Source organism: Pantherophis guttatus, chromosome 5 (assembly GCF_059756535.1).
Source record: "Pantherophis guttatus breed Tessera chromosome 5, ASM5975653v1, whole genome shotgun sequence".
NCBI lineage: Eukaryota > Metazoa > Chordata > Lepidosauria > Squamata > Colubridae > Pantherophis > Pantherophis guttatus.
In genome coordinates this window covers 93,465,740-93,483,789 of record NC_142067.1, presented here as the reverse complement: position 1 = coordinate 93,483,789, position 18,050 = coordinate 93,465,740, and the positions used below count along the sequence as shown (strand labels likewise).

Genomic DNA, 18,050 nt, shown 5'->3' with positions numbered 1-18,050 from the left:
GGGGTACATCAAAAATTATTTCATCACATTTATTTTTAATTTTATTCATTCTAGTGAGATCTTCTTGTCTAGCTCTCTTCATTCACTTCCAAAACAATGTTTGGTTCCTATAAAATCATGTTGATTTTTTCCCTATCTTATAATATTAAATGTATGTTGTTTTCTTTCATCACTTTGCTCATAACTACCGTATTGTTGTATAAGTTACACAGTATCTTTGTCTTGGTTTCATTTTTGCAATAATTTTTCTCCTATATATATTTTTCTCATCCGCAGCTTTCTGCATTTCACTATTCCATGAAGAATCCTTTTTTAATGTTTCCCACTAAAGCAGTCCCATACACTTCTGTGCCATCCTATAATATTATTTTCATTCTCTTCCATGCATTGCCCAAATATTTTTGAATACTTTTGATACAGAATTTGACTTTTTGCATTCTACCCTTGACACTACCAAAATAGTGTCACATTCAGAACTTCTCATCATTCTTGTACCCCTCACTAATTCTATGTAACTTTCATTTTTTAAAAAAATCTGATCAATCATGCTTTAGCTTCATTCCTTTTCTGTGAATATGCATGAACAGTTATTTAAAAAAACCAAAACTCTCCAAGCATATATTTAAAAAATGATAACAACTGTCATTCATTTGAGTATCTATGAATAGTCCAGTCACTTTTTAAATAACAAGGTATTTAAAAAGTGACTTGTTGCGTCTTTCCTGCCCCTCCATTTTTGTCATCTGACTGAAAAATGTTTCCCCCTGCCTTTGTTCAGAATGTTACACAGATTCTCCCACCACCCAAACTCATCACTGGCTCTTCCATTATCTTTTGAAGGTCGAATTGACCCTTTTGAAGGTCGAATTGACCCACTTCTGATAAATGTTTTAGTCCCTTCATTCACATTTAAGCTAAGTTTTCATTTCCTGGCATACATTCATAAACTAGCCCAAAAGTTCAATAACCTTTATTCAGGCCTGTTATATCCTTTCCTTTCCCTTTTTTTTTTAGTTTCAAACACATATAGCATTTTTCTTTCAAATGAACAGGTTTGCTTGACAAGTAAGGTGTCTGCTTAATGAACACAGCATTTGCTTAACTGCAGCATTCAGTTAACATCTGCCATGAAAATATCTGGAAAATTAGTTCTGGTCATGTGGAAGTCTTGACTTATGACTGCAATGTCTTACAACCATAATTCTGGGTTTAGTTACAGTTGTTAAGTCAAGAATTACCTGTATTCTATTAATCATAGCCTATGCTCCAATCAACAATGCAAAGGAAACAGAAGGTGCACATTTCTATGGCAACAGGCATCAATCCACTGACACAATATCATCCTTCCCCAAAAAGTTTTACAAAACAGAGGAAGCTGAAAAACTAAAGTTATAGGCAAAATAGCATAAAGTAGACTAGTTTCAGTGTACGTAATAAATCATGTGATAGACTAATAGAGTATGCCAGAAAAATTCAGTGTTTATAGCAAATATTTTACTCCAACAATCAGAAAGATAACTCAATGCATGGACATTACAGGATGGACAATACTGAAATAAAATTGATTATTTATACACTGTACACAAATATGGAATGCTCTATTCAGCCAGCAACAAGACTGTCCCATAAAACTGCAGCTCACAAAGCCCTGCTTGAAAAATTACAACTTTATCTAAAAAAGTAAATAAAATAATCAGACCAACAGGATATCATCTCAGCAATATTTCTTATGATTATGCAGTGAAAGTATAGATTTATTGCATTAGATTGGATAGAATAGAGCATATTGCACTGAAATTTGTGACATCATTAAAGAAGAAGCAAATAAAAATACCTTGAAATGCAAAAGACAGCAAAATCATTATCTGCTGAATGTACAAAATAGCAAAACAAAGGCAAAAATAAAAAGGAACAGAAGACAAGGAAAAATTGCCCAACTATGCACTGAATATGAGAGAAGAGGAAGAAGTGACAAGGAGTTATATCTAAATCAACACTGAAAAGAAACGGAGGATAATAAATAAATGACAAAGCAAAATAATTATAAAAATCAGAGAAATTAAAGAAAACTTTAATGGAAGGCATATTGAAGATAATACATATTAAGATTAGATAAATGAACTCTAGCGATTTACATTTTGAGTTAGGAAGATCTAAAAATACTGATAGTAACAAACCTTCAAGAGTTGCTGTTAGCACAGGGACATCTGGCTGATGTCACAGCAAGATCGGAAACAGAGAGCCGGTCTCTGCACTTCCATGCTAAGTTCTCCTCATTGTTGGGCTCCAAAAGGAGCCAAAGTCACCTTGGAGGGGCAGTGAAGCAAAGAGGGATGCCCTGCGAGGTCTCAGAGTGTCACAGCTCTCCTGCCTGACCTAGGGCTTACTTTCCCTCTTAGCCACAACGAGAAGAGAAAGCCTAAGATGGCTGCCACAAAGCTGGAACAGCCAATGACCATATAAGCTTGGAGCTGGAGTGGACTTTGGTGAACAGTGTGGAACAGGGTGAGAGGATTTTTTTTTTTACTCAAAAGTTAACTCCAAAGAGAAATCTAGTATTTACTCAGAACTATTTGTTAAAGCGGTGATCAAATACTTTGAGAAAGCTACCAGATTGGAAGGAAAGGATTAAAGAGAGATTTTTTTTTTTTAATGCAGGAAATTGGACTCTCAAATTGGGAAGATGTGACATTGGGAAGGCAATTTAAAATGCTGGAATTACGGATTTAAAAAAGTAACACTGCTTCTATAATTGAATTACAATTTAAAATAATTAAAAACAGATTTCTAGTAACAATATTGAAAATTACAATTACAATGCTTAATGCATTATAAGCCGCCCTGAGTCTCTGGAGAAGGGCAGCATATAAATCGAACCAATAAATAAATAAATAATAAATAAATAAATAAATAAATAAATAATAAATAAATAAATAAATAAATAAATAAATAAATAAATAAATAAATAAATAAATAAATTTAACCTGAGATTGCCACTTGCTGATGAAAGGAAAAAAATACAAGCCTGGGAATACCCATTTAAAGGACTGTGAAAATATTTACTGGATTATATATATCTACCCTATGGCCACTGGAGATTTAAATGTGAGAACAAGTAAGACATTTAATTAAAGTGACCCCTGAATGTTAATGTCAGCATTCCAGAACAACTCAAATCCAATCAAAAACTTTGAGACAGGCATTATCTCAAAATTTCTATTTATTAGAAGTCATAAGTTATATGACTGAATTATATGACATGTTATATGACTGAATCCATAAAGGTGATTTAAAGAGGCTTGGATAACTCCCTTCACACCTGGACTATGTAAATGCAACTGACTGACTACTTATGGAACATAAAGAACTCTGATTAGTGTATACTTTGAAGAGTAACCTCAGGTTTCAACAAATGGTTCTTGGGCTATTGGCCAAAAGTGGAATTTATTAAAATGAGATAAGATGCAACATAAGGAGAAAACGAGTGGAACTTTGAACGAGATGGACTTGATGTTTCAAAGCATAAAGGATATGATATAGAAAGAACATAAGGCGATTATGGAATTAATGCATGGCATAGATCAAAAATTGAAAAATATTATACAAAGGACAATGAGTAATGACCAAGATGCCCAGGAAAGGAAGGAGCTAGCAGAAGGAATAGAGGAAAAAACAAAATTGAGGGATCAACAAAAAGAAGATGAGGAGTCATCAATAAAATGAATAATGTTTGTAGGGATGGGAGAAACACTTAGATTGACTAGGCAGGATGTAGACGCAGATACAGACAGAGATAAAGAGTTAAGGGAAGAATATGGGAGGCAAGTTAAAAAAAGAATAAGAATTAAAGTATTGCTGCAGGCAAGAGATGACGGATAAAAGGTAGATAGGAAAAAGAAGAAAGAAAAATCTTTTTTTTTTCTTTCCTTTTTTTATAATGGTGGCAGGAGGAGAAATTAGAATAGAGATAGGAATGTGTTCAATAAGAGATTGAGAGACTACTTGTACATATACCTTTACATGATGAAACAAAAGTAGTAATAAAATGGGAAAATTAGAGATTGAATGATGGTATTATTAAGTAAGCTTAAATAACATTGTGATTGGTAAACGCTGAGCAATTAAATAACGAAAAGAACTTTTAGTATAAAAATATATTATATTAATAATACTAGATAATGTATTAATAATGTATTAATAATGTATTAATACTAGAACCCTATAGATTGGATAAAAGCAAAGAATAAGAATAGAGTTATTTTGTATGTTTAAATAATATCTTGATTGGCATTAGATAGTATATTGAAACACTGAATAATGAAACAATGAAGGATAGAATTTTAATATAAATAGATTCAAAGAGTGAAATATGGGAAATATGAATAAGAACTAAGTATTAAAAAGGGGAAAATTAGAGATTGAATAATGGTGTTATTGTATATGTTTAAATAATATTATGATTTGTAGTGGAATAATAAAGTGAAATAATGATGAAAGAATATATTTTAATATAAACAGGTGTATTAATAGTGGAATCATATAGATTGGATGAATGTAAAGAATATGAATAGAATTAATTTGTATGTTTAAATAATATTGTGACTGGTAGTAGAATTGTATATTTAAATATTGAACAATGAAATAATGAAGGATAGTATTGTAATACAAAGGTAACATCTTTTAATATAATGGTGACATGAATAAAAGTTAGAATAAACTTTTAGGAATAGAGGAATAAGAGAAAGGGGAAATATTAGCATACACATTTTTATAAAATAAGATAAATGCAATGATAAGAGGGAAGTTTAGAAACTGAACGGCGGTATTATTATGTATGTTTAAACAATATGAAATAATGAAAGATTAAATGTGATATAAATATAAATGTGAATAAATGTGATATTGATATAAATGTATATTACTACTAGAAATATATAAGCTGGATGAATGTGATAACTATGATTAATAATATTATTTTATCTGTACTGAAATGTATGGCACCCAAGTGTCACACTGTTCACACACTGATATGTATATGTAATATAAAATAAAAAACCTGAAGAAAAAAAAAAGAGTTGATGTTAACACTGTAGAACTATTTAAAATTTTACAAGAAGGTACAATTAAAGTGCTACCCTTTTTATTAAATAGAGGGTGGCCAAGGAGTTGATGAATTTATATTCCAATATCCAGAAAAAAGAGAGTCAGTCTGATATAGTGATTAAGGCACCAGGGTAGAAAGCAGGAGACTGTGAATTTTAGTCCTGCCTTAGTCACACACACAGCCAGTTGGGTGACCTTGATCCAGTCATTCTCTCTCAGCCTTTGGAAGGAGAGAATGGCAAAGCACTTCTGAAAAACCTTGCCAACAAAAGCAGGGACTGTCCAGGCAGTATCTGAGAATAAGATATGATTGAAAAGAAAGGAATAAAAAATTCAGAAAGGATAGTACTAGCATGATCAAACTACAATCACAAGTTTACTGATTCACAGGGATTATGACTATAACAATGAATTTTTTTAAAAAAATCCTCTCAGGGACAAAGATTATGACAGGTCTAAACAAAACACTGAGAGTCAAAGGCAACTGATAACAAATTTATATAGACCACGAGTTTCCAATTGTGAAAATAATAAATTAATTGTGATAAGAGGAAAAGGCTGGTGCTATATAAACTTGTTGAAAATATGTTAGGCCACAAATGAAATAATGGAATACATTGCCCATTGGAAGTGCTAATAATGAAACTAAAACTTAAATCTTTTGGATACATAGTGCAAAATTAAGATTTCCTGAAGAAAATCATGATATTTGGAAAAATGAAAGACAATAAAAAAAAGAATGACAAGATGAATAGGGACTGTCACTAATGATACAAGTATGATTTTAGAAGAACATAAATAAGGAATTACTAATACAGTCTTTGCAAAATGACATCCATCAGGTCACAAAGAGTTCAAAGCAACTGAATTCCTTAAAAAACAGCTAGAAGAGTAACATACACATTGCACTAAGCAGGGCTTCCAACCAAATATGCATCATTACCATCAGCCAATTGGTTATCAATGCATAATTAACATTTTTTGAGGTGGTTATTAAGCAAATTACAAAGTTATTAAGCAAACCAATGGTTCACTAAGGGTATGGTTTTGCTGACAACCAGAAAGCTGCCAGATTTCAGCAACACCATTGTAAAGCATGGTCATGTGAATGTACCCTGTTGCTGAGCAGCCAAAGTGAAGTATGTCACCACCGGGGTGTGTGTGTGAGGGGGGGCTGGGCAACCATTGGAACTTTGGATCTGGGTCTAAGTCCTTTTTTTCATGTCTGCCATAACTTCAAAGACAACTTGTACCTTGGAGGGAAATGTGTGGGAACTGGAAAAGACTATGATAATCAGTTCCATATTGTTGCCAAGAAATTCATAGAGTTACAAGAAATCAAACCCAAATTGTATACTCTTGTCTGAAGATCAGTGCAGTCTTTCTCTCTGAAATGGTAGGCCTCTTTCACTGAGCACATAGTTTTAGGAGGAATGAAAAAAAAATGATATAAGAGGAAGAGAACATTCTCTTAGCCAGCCAGATCAGCCAAATCAACTGTGGTGATCAATGGGGTGACAGATACCTCAGCCAGATTATCTTCACTTCAAAATCTGAATCAAGGGAACCATTTCAAAAACTGCCCTTCCCCAGCCATTAGTGCAAAATGTATTTTACTAGTTCCAAAATAAACCTGAACTCACTAGTCTCATTTTGGCATTCAGTAGACTGTACAATCACAGGAATTGTTACTGTAGCATACATAACATTTCAACTAAAATCACGATCCATGGCACTGAACAGAGTAATTTGGAACAGATTTTCATTTACTCAAGCAGAGGGGAAAACATATGAACAAACTGCTTTCCAACTGCGAGTTTCCTTGAATCTCTGTCCCTGATCTATTTATTTATAGCTTCAGTATGCTGTGAATGATAATGTTGCAGCAGTTGCATCAAAAAGAATATAAATCTTTCCACTTTTGCTGTATGCAAAATGATGAGGAAGGGAAGAATAAGAAAGAATACTGGATTTGGTATCTACTGGTCTGATTTCAAATCAGAGTGAAACTTGTGATCAGGATCACAGTCACAAACCTTTAACCATGAAAACCATCTCTATCTTACAGCAGCTACATAAGGATCTTTTGTGAGCTATATTAGCTACATTAGTTTATTTTACAAAAAAAGATGTATAATGCCATTTAACTGCCAATCTTCAGCTACACTGCATATATAAAGAACATAATTACGCTTTACAAATACTGCTTTTCTTCCACTCAACATTTTATATAATTTTTTTTATTTATTTTTTTGCAAATTTTACTATATTTTGTAGCAAAGCAATAATATGACTTTTGGAAAATCAGATTTTAAAAGGGCATTCTTTGAAAACGCTGGCATCAATTTTTGTCAAACCGCACATACTTCACTCACCATAGCTCTGTAGCTTGCTTACAAATTGTGCTCAAAGGCTAAAAATTATGCTAGGGTTTCTTTGGCTAGATTTTAAGAGAATGTTGCTCCGTTTTTCCAAATACTTCTCCAGATCCATATTAAATTGACCATTTCAAAAGCTCTTAATGTAGTCAGGGTATCAGACCAGATAGTCTCATCCTATCCTATCCTCTGCCTAGAAATTAAATGGCAAATTTTGTGTTTTTGCTGTCATATGACAATCATTTTGGGCTGAGCCAATGAATTTGATTACCTAACATAAAGCAGGCAACCATTTGCATTGGAAATTTCAATCTGTATTTTTAGCTGTCAAGAGATCAATTAAGTTGATGGAAGACTAGTTAGAGTATATGCTCTGTGCTTGTGCCATGTTTGCATTCATTATTTTAGATAGTTATTTTAAATTTTCCATTTATTATGTGGCCTAGTTTAATGAATTAGGTGCCTACAAAATGCCAAGCACATCTGATGAATGAATGTGATTAAACAGTAGTTATCTGACAAAGACTAGGCTTGAGAAGACCTCAGCCATGTAAACTCTTTGGGTGACTCACAGCACATCCTACCTCACAAGCTGACATTGTAGGGCTAAACGTAAGACAGCTGCCCATATATGTTATCCTGATCTCCTGAAAAAAGGTAGAATGGCAGAAATACTTATTCTAAATTACAGTATAAATTGCATGTTACAACAGGAAAAGATTCTAGGGACAAGTTAGGAAAGTATACCAGGCAACAATATATGTCAGTACACCATATGTACCCTCCCAGATGGTGGAATGACAGCAACAGCATGTCGGCTTTAATTTGAAGAATCTTTCATATGAACCAGCATAGGCATATTTGGGTTTAAGCAACTTTATAAAAGATAAGGCTATGAATAGCTGCTATTCAGAACATTTACATATTGCCTCCAGAAACAGGCCCCAGATATTTTGATATCACTTCTCAGGAGAACATGAGTGGAAATGTGCTACTTTACTCAGGTTCTGTTGATATATTGGTATTTTGTTGGCCATGGTGGAAACAGAAACATACTAGGGTCTTTGATCTGATTCGGCATGGTTCTTTTAATGCTCTTATTGTGTAACTTTGTAGACCAAGAATAAACAAGGTATGGTCTTCCACTGCAATTCCCAGGAGCCCCAGTCAGCATTCTAATTATCAAGAATAGTAGGAATTATCTACCAAGAGCAAAAGGCACAGATTATTATTAATGGAAGTTTAACAACAGATTTTAATATTGAGAAAGGAACAAGACAAGGTTGTCCGTTATCCCCTTTGTTATTTATTTTAACATTAGAAGTCTTGTTGAATACAATACGGGATTCGAACAGCTTGAAAGGTATAGTGATAAGGCAAGAGGATTACAGACTAAGGGCATTTGCAGATGACCTGGTTGTTACCCTTTCACAGCCGATGGAATCAATAATCCAGATGAAAGACATTATAAAAGATTATGGTACAGTATCAGGATTTAGACTGAACCAGAAAAAAACAAAGATGATAGTTAAAAATATGACACAAGATCGAAAATATGAACTTGAAAGGATGGCAGGTTTTGAGATTGTACCAAGGGTTAAATATTTAGGAATTCAGGTGGCAGAATCAAATATGAAATTATTTCAAAACAATTATGAGGTGTTATGGCGAGATGTACGAAAAGATATGGAGACCTGGAAAAAGTTGCAGCTCTCGTTACTTGGAAGAATAGCAGCAGTTAAGATGAACATTTTGCCAAGATTTCTTTTTTTGTTTCAAATGATTCCGGTGCTTAAAAGTGATAAACAACTGAAAGAATGGCAAAGTGGAGTGAATAAGTTTGTTTGGAATGAGAAAAAACCGAGAGTGAAACTAAAAATTATGCAAGATGCTCCAGAGAGGGGAGGCCTTAAACTTCCAAACCTACAGATATATTATGAAGCAGCAGCTTTGACTCAAGCAAGCGATAGGTTTGGAAGGAAAAAGACTGGAATACTGAACATAGAAAGCTTTGACCTGGATTTTGGTTGACACGCTTACTTATTTTATGAAAATAAAGTGGATAAAGTGTTCAAAAGTCATATACCTAGAGATTCGCTGATGAGAGTTTGGAAGAAGCACTGATTTAAATGGGATTATAAAATACCGCTATGGCTGGATCTTGGTCATATTTTGTGGAATACAAATATAATGTCACTCGGGGGGGGGTTATATAAAGAGGTTCTTTTTACAGATGCGGGCAGATGGCAGCTGAAGACACTACAGACACTGTTGGCTGAAGGGATTAATATAACCTGGCTACAATATAATCAACTTCAACAGAGATGGAAAGAGGACCAAAAAACTGGTATTATGTTGCATGAGGAAGAGTTGGTTAGACATATAAAAGAGAAAGGTCCAATGCATATCAAAAGGCTATATAATGTTTTGTTAGAAAGGGACTCAGAAACTGAACTGGTTAAAGATTGCATGATTAAATGGGCACAGAATTTTGCAGAACCAGTAATGTTGGAAACATGGGAGAAAATATGGGTTCAGAATGTTAAATTTACGCAATTGCAGAATTTGAGGGAAAATTTTTACAAGATGTTTTACAGATGGCATTTAGATCCCAAGAAATTATCCTGTATGTATCCTAATGTTCAGCCAAAATGTTGGAGATGTGATTGTTTAGATGCTACATATTATCATGTTTGGTGGAATTGTAAGAAAGTTAAGGCTTTTTGGATAAAAATATGGTGGGTTATGCAGAATATTTTGAAGAAAAAAATTCCATTTTCTCCACAATTGTTTTTATTGGGTATAGTAAAGGGTTTTACACAGGATGAAATTAAGTTGATATTGTACATGATAACTGCAGCGAGATTATTGATAGGTAAATATTGGAAAAATGAAGCTTTACCCACTATCGAAGAATGGATTTTGAAGATGGCCAGTTTTGCTGAGATGGCGAAGATTTCAGCATATTTAAAAGATCGCTCACAAGAGACTTATGAATGGGAATGGAAAAAATGGATAAATTATGTGCAGAACAAATATCAAGTTAGAAAGTACCAAATAGTTTTTCATTGAAAGTATTATATAAAAATAGAAATGTATGAAAACTGTGAAGATAAAAAAAATTTTTTTAAGGGGGTTTGAGGGGTTCAAGTTTTATAAAAAGGGGATTTTGATGGGATTATATTTTGTGGAAGTCAGGGGGGAGGGTTGGGGGGTTTGGGGGGGCTAGGGTGGGGTGTGGGGGCTGGGATGGGGGGGGGAAATGGGGTGAAAATGTAACTGTAAAACTTTTGCAATAATAAAAAAAAAAGAATAGTAGGAATTATTATAAAGTAACAGTATCGGAGGTACAAATCTAGGTGCTGAAAAAAATTAAAAAGAAAAGAAAGGTAACAGATAACCAACATAATGACAGCATCAAAGAGATTATATCAACAAACTAGGGTCAAAGTAGAATTGAGCCAGAAGCCTTGAAAACATATTTGTACATCTTTATCTTTCATATAGTATTTTCCAATTTATTGAGTACTCTTTGATCAGTTGTCTTCTTTAGTTTGTCAGTAAAAATATGAAAATCATGGCCCTAGGTGGAGTAAAAAGCTGATATATTTAAAGAGAGCCAGATATTAGGTTTTTTAAAAAATACATATTGGATGGACCACTGCAAAAGCAACATGAGCCTGGGAATGTAGAAGAAGAAAAAAATCTCTTAGTAACAGAGTGACCTTAAAATAATTATACCCATAATCACAGATGGATTACCATATCCTGGTTTGTAGACTTAAGTAAAGTCTTACTAATTATCAAATATTTTCCTCAGAACATTTATTACTATTGTGATTATTACTTTCCTACTCAGCATTTTTAATGTAAAGTAGCTAACAACAGCTAATAAAGGTAAAGATAAGCACTCTAGAGCAATTAAGAGAGAAAACAGAACATAAATTTTCCAAGGAAGCAGTGTAAAAAAAAAGTTAAATCATCTGCTCCCTGTCAAATATACACATACATAGTCATACATATCAGTCAGCAACAGATGAAACATATGTAAGGGAACAGACACATTTTTAAAAAAAGATATTCCATAATACTGGCATATCAGTTGAAAAGCCTCTATCCATTCGACTTACCCTGGCAACCCCTAATGGCAAGGCTGAATTAGGATCTCTGATAAGAAACTTAAAAGAGATGATAGTCTTTAAGCCATATAAATCTCCAGAAGCTTGGTGTTTTAAAGTAAAACCAATATTCTAAAGGATACAGTATAACATATATACTGTAAGTGATTATGTAGCATGCAATACATGTTTTTTTATCAACCATCCTCAGAGAATACTCAAGCTATATTATTTTTGATCCACTAACATTTCAGGTCAGGCTATCATTACAGGGTCAGTCCCTCCATGCTGAATCTGGTTATTGCTACTACATAACTGATTACAGCCAATCAAAAGAATACATTTAAAAAGGGAACACAGATGATGTATTAGCCAGAGCTTGTTATAATGCATTCTTAGTCATTCCATTGCCAGTAAATTTGCAAACAACTTTGAATCAAGGATCAAATATCTTAAGAGAAAATGAAACCCAATATAATGAAAGCTGTATATTTATCCATAAAGTGACAATGTACAATATTTTCATATTCTGTTTCATGGAACTATTATATTTAGATTTTTTTTTAAAAAAAAAAGCCTTTTAAATTTGCTAATGGAATTAGGAAAAGGAGACACAGAATGTCATATGTTCAGAGGGTTGGTGGCACTTATACAAGAGTCAGCAGCAGAAGAAAACATTTAAATTTGCTACCCATCAATTTTTGCCTAATTCCTCAGCAGGCTTTAATTCTTTATCTAGCTGTCTCCAGAACCTAGGGGGAAAAAACTTTTAGGAAAGCTTTTTCATGCAAGGTTTGTTGTTAGGAAAATCTAAGTACTTCTCCTACTGTTAACTATTTCCTTTCCTTGATTGCTTTTTTACTTCTGAGTTGCATTATCATAATAAATATAGTGTAGTAAAATGTGTGCTAAAATAGTGTTATTCTCTGCTATGAAAGCAGATAAAAGTATACAATCTTTTTTAAAAATTTGAATTGTAGCACAATGTTTTATGTACTCCAATATCACTAAAATGGATATTTCAATATGTGCTTTCCCAATATTTTAAAGAAATATAACTTAAAATATATGCTAACTTTTTGTGAAGAATAAAATAAAACAGGCATGTTATTAGAACTTTAGGTTGTTGTTTATACATATTTAAGTAGAAAAAACTCCATTAAAATTAATAGAATAGGCAGTTCTTGCAGAGGAATAATGATAGAGGGACAGGAAAAAATATCGAGTGATTCTAGCTCCTAGTGTTTATCCTATCCCATTTAAAAGGGTCCCTATTCTAAAATAAATTTGGTTAAGTAGTTTTCTTTTTCAGCCAGAAAAAACTGTGTCTTGATCTCTTATTAAAAGTCACTGTCAGTTATATAAGAAAAAAAAATCTGCCTTCTTTTTTTTAATTCACATGTAATGTATCATTAAGAATCATGGAGACACAAAAAATTTAAACGTTGTTATTAAACTTCAGGCTCTTAAGGTCACAAATCATTTAAGGTCTTAAAAAGTACATATATTACATCAATCATTTGCTTTCTTTACTTAGTAACTATTAATGGGCTGACATTGTATAGCATGTTTCCTTTCCACAAAATATACCTTTAAGTTTTCAGACAAATTTTAAAATGTAATATATACTTTTGGAGCAGAGAATCAATCAACAACAAATACTATAAATATGATTTATATAAATGTTAAGTAATAGGAAATTTGTTAATTTAATCCAGTTTTATAACAGACTGTGCATTATGTTTCTTGAAGAATTTTAAATTGACAAATTTCTGAATATTTGTTTCATTTATTTTTCAAAATTATGTATGTAAAAGAGAAAACATTTATGTATGTTATTTCTACTTATATTATTTCAAGCACTGGGAAATAGGTAATATCCCTGCTATTAAAAATAATTATATAAAATAAGAATTAAGCAAAAGTAAAGTAAACAAAATAAAATGCATTGTGTTTTATATAGTTAAATCTTTATTTTTTAATATAAATATTCTATTTTCTAAACCAATTTAGACTCAGTATTAACAATTTAAAGTTGTACCTTAAGAGTGTACACTGCAGTTAATAGATTTTTTTTATGCATATACCATTTTCCCTTATAAACACACACACACACACACACACACACACACACACACACACACACCTGGAAAAATGTTCCTTGCTGTTAGTAAAATAAATCTTCTCATACAATTCTTCTTTCAAATAAGTGATTAAAACTTGTCCAACACTAAAGATCTATTGAAATCACTGCAACTTGCTTTGTATATGCTTATGTACATGACAAAATGAAAGTGAAGTACACTTAAATTGCTAACCTGGTTAACTATATGTAGCAATCTTCATTGGAGGGGAAGCTGGTTTTTTTATGCAAAGCTTTCACGTCAATACAAGCAGTAGAACTCTATCTGTAATGACATCTGCAAGCCCAACAAACAGTGAGAACGACAGATGCATCTAAGCAACTGAAGTTCCTTTTCAGCACCTGAGACAGCACTCTAAAATCTGGCTATATTCCCTCCAGTAGCTTCAGCATGCAGTCCACTCTGCTGCCATCCAAAAACTAGCTGCATATGGCACACCCAAGCCAGCCATTACACTTGATTTTGCTGCATTATAACTTCCCAAATCAAAAAAAGGTCTGTCTCAGCAGAGGAAATATAGCATCTAAAACCATCATGGGGGTAGTACACTAGATTGCAGTCAAGGGACCACCAGTAAACCTCAGGTTATCTACTGACCTGGTTTGCTTTAGACTCATGCACAAACTTTCCAGTCACTGAAGGAGATACAATGGAGGTGTTTTGCCAAAAGCTCTTTATCTGGGGGTCTTTATCTAAAGAGCCCCTTCTTCAACCTTTTTCAGCCCCCTCAAATTTTTTTTTAAAAAAAGCATTCTGCACTTGGGCTACCAAGAGAAAATTCAGAATCAGGTAAAAATGCATCCATTTGAAGGCAACACTTTCCCATTTCCTGGTGGAAATAACTAGAGGTCTATACTCACCATGTTGACTTCAGAGACCATGTCGATACTGGCAATATCTATGTTCATCCCGACATTCACTGGGGGGCCTTAATGAAGAAACAGACGGCGGCGTCATTTTGACATACGGTTGCCTGGCGCCCAGGGGTTGGGGGGGCTTTCGTCTTCCTCGGCAGAACCCCCACCCCCAATCCCTTTAACTCACACCCAGAACACCTAAGGGAGGGTTAGGGGAGCCTCCCCAGGGCCTCTCTCACCTCCAAAATCCGGTCTGAGGCGAATGTCGTAGCCTTTCAACAATTTATCCACAGTTTCTTTGACGAAGGACATGTTCCCCGGATCGTTCACACTGTGGAAGAAGGAGTTCGAGGGAAAGGGGGCAGGGAGGCAGGAGAAGCGGACATGAGCCAGGAGAGCAAGAGAAGTCGGAAGAGATGGGTTGGAGGGATAAGGAAAGTGAAGTAACGGGATGGGCCAAAGAGAGCGGCCGGGACAAGAGAAGGCGAGGAAAAAGAAGTCGAAAGGAGGCAAAGACAGCGAAGCAGGAGGCGTGAGGAAGGAAGGAAGGAAGGAAGGAAGGAAGGAAGGAAGGAAGGAAGGAAGGAAGGAAGGAAGGAAGGAAGGAAGGAAGGAAGGAAGGGGCAGAGGTTGTAGGAAAGCTCTGGTCAGTTCTTTTCCTCAGCGAGGCGCAGCCTTCCTTCCTTCCCCTCCCTCCTCCCCGCCAGCCGCTGCTCCTACCTCTGGGCGCAACAGACCACGGCCACCAGGACGGGAGCGGAGAAGAAGCCGAAGAGCCTGCCTCCCCCAAAGCCCCACATCCCTCCGCTCCCGGCTCCCTTGCCGCCGCCGCTGCAGCCGCCGCCGCCGCCGCGTGCGGTTCCGGCTGCCCGAGAGCCGCTGAGGAAGAGGCGGAGGCGGAGGCGAGCGTCCCCTTTCCCCTCCTCCGGCACGTCCCCCCTGCCGGTAGCGCCGCGAAGCTCCTGAGGAGAGGCGGAGGAGGGCTTCTCTTTCCCCACCCCCTCTCAGCCTCAGAACTGCTGCTCAAGGCACCGTCGAGAGGTGGCCGCAGGGCTCCTTCTCCTCCTCCTCCTTTCCCCCCCCCGAGGAGAGTTCTGCCGGCCGGGAACGGGCGTTCCATGGATTGCCGCGGAGGCACCCACGAGCCGTTTCGCCCGGACGCTTTGTCCTAATCGCGCCCACCTCCGCCTCTCTTTCCTCTCCAGCGGGATTCACCGCCAGCCTTCCCCGCCCCCACGGCCTCTCGCCGCCGCTCTGCTGCTTCCACTGAGGCGGCAGACCAAACTGTAGGCGCACGCTGGAGCGCGAAGCCGGCGTTAAGCGAGCCGCGGCCGTGGGGAGCACAAGCCACAGGTGAAACTGTACCTGAGGTGTTTGAGAGTGCGGGGGGGGGGCACAAGGGACCAGGACTTCGGGAGGAGTTGCTCTTGTGGCTCTCACATCGCGGCCTGGCTAACCCTGGCCGGCTGTGCTGACTCAGCAATGCAGGGCACCTTGTAAGTCCCGCCAAACTTATTAGTTCAGGGACTGGCCTACCTGCTCTTGCTCTTTCTTTTTTTTAAAAAAAATATTTTTTTTATTATGTTTTATCAATGGAATAAAAGACAAAACAGAAAAAAACACACATCCAACAGTAACAACAACAAAAATGTGTACAAAAGGGGGGTGGGAAATGACCCAAACATTAGATATATATAACATAAAACATAGAAAAAATCCAACCTGACTGGATGCTGAAAAGAATTTTTTTAAAAAAAAATCGATAAATTCTCCTCCCCTTACATAATGGGTCTGCAAATAATTATAAACTTGCTCTTTCTAATAAACTTTATCACCTGTGATTTCTTTCCATGTCCCTAATAAATTGGGTCTTAATATCTGGTTGAGAATATCTAATATCTGGTTACTTTTTGCAGCTCGCCCACTCCAGAAAATTATCCACCATAGATCAGCAATCACTCTTGGTTTCTAAATCCAAGCGTTTTTTTTCTTTCCTCCACCTTCCAGGAATGATGTTGACAGCACCCAGTCAACATCTGGGGACCTTATGGAGCTGATTCTCTTAAAGATGACCTTGAATACTATTGAATTGCAGCACTTTGACTGCTGCCTAAGGGTAAATTCACTGGAACACTCTACACTAGTTCAGGAGCTTTAGCTGCCCTGGCAGGTAGGGAAAATGTAACTTGGTGATTTTGCAGCTCCTCTTTATAGGAATGGCTTGGAATTATTATTAGCAGTCAAATGAAATATATTTGAATAGCAATATATGTACAGGAGGGATTGAGAAATATATCCTTTTGGTACTAAATGAAGAAGAGATGATATTTTTTTGTTTCTCTAAGAGTTGAAGTAGCTGACAGCAGGCCAATTATTCTTTGCATTTTGTCCTTGTATTACTTTGAATGTAATCACAAATTATTTTCCAACTTCTTTTCGGATTTGGGGAAAAGAAATAGCTAGAAGCACAGAAATGTCATATCAACCTAGCAGCAACACCCAAATTTTAGGAACAGTAAAACCCTGCACATATACACAAACACTTATGTACTTCTTGGTTAAGCATCAGCTCTTTCTTTTGTCTTACTAAACTCTAAATGAATATTTCTTACAATTTCTTATTGCTTATTGTCTTTGACAAAAACTCTGCTCCTCCATGCCCTTCTCGTTCATTAACCTTCTAATTATTTAGGAAGCTATCTTTTCTTTTCTGAGTCTCCTGAAAAGTTTTAAACTTAACTTTTCTTTGGCACAACATCTAATTTTAGAGGTAAATTAAAATGAATTGTCAGAGAAGTCCCTTTCATGAATTATGAGTGGAAGGACGCTATCCATAGGAAGTCTATTAATGTCTCTATGCTGGCTTTTTCCAGAGATCTCCATGCTCTGTGACTTAGTGGTAGAAATGGAAAGACACATGATTTTGGAGTAATGCCTTATGGCCTATTTATTCATATGAAGGTTTTTTTAAGCAATATAGTTCATGAAGGAGATTTTTTTGAAATTGAACATTCTGAGTGATGGGCTATCATGATTAGAAATGCAGATCTGGACACATAACTTTGTCAGCAAATAAATATGGTTGGAAAATCATGTATCAAGACAAAAATTATCATTGGCAGCATTCTATATTTATTTATTTAAAATATTTATGTAGCTGCACATCTTATATTGAACTCTGGGCAGCTCCCAAAGAGCAGTTAAAGGAATATCGATATACCATTAATACATACATATATCTATTAAAGGCACAAACATTAAAACCTGGCACCAAAATTAAACTTTCACATATGCAGCCATCAGTAAGTCCTCTGTCAATTTCACCCTATCACAATGCATGAGGGAAAATATAAACCTCAAGTGCTTTTCAGAAAGGGGAGCCTAGGAAGGTAGATTTACACTTTAGTCTAAATGTTAGAATCATGAGTATGTTCAGGGCTAAGAGACAGA

General features: G+C 35.6%; 1 protein-coding gene across 2 annotated transcripts in view; it reads right to left on the bottom strand.

Moving 5' to 3' along the window:
• The window catches only part of GABRB3 (gamma-aminobutyric acid type A receptor subunit beta3), a 232,384-nt gene that overhangs the window by 107,703 nt on the left and 106,631 nt on the right, over positions 1–18,050 (bottom strand). Inside the window, exons 1-3 of one of the 2 annotated variants that reach the window (XM_034431368.3) lie at positions 15,321–15,780; positions 14,840–14,931; positions 14,604–14,671 (exon numbers count right to left, since the gene is read on the bottom strand). In XM_034431368.3, the coding sequence (XP_034287259.1) occupies positions 14,604–14,671; positions 14,840–14,931; positions 15,321–15,400 (240 nt within the window). In that variant the 5' untranslated portion in view covers positions 15,401–15,780. Of the gene's footprint in view, positions 1–14,603; positions 14,672–14,839; positions 14,932–15,320; positions 15,781–18,050 lie in introns of those variants that run through there. The other variant, XM_034431367.3, reaches the window with a different exon arrangement.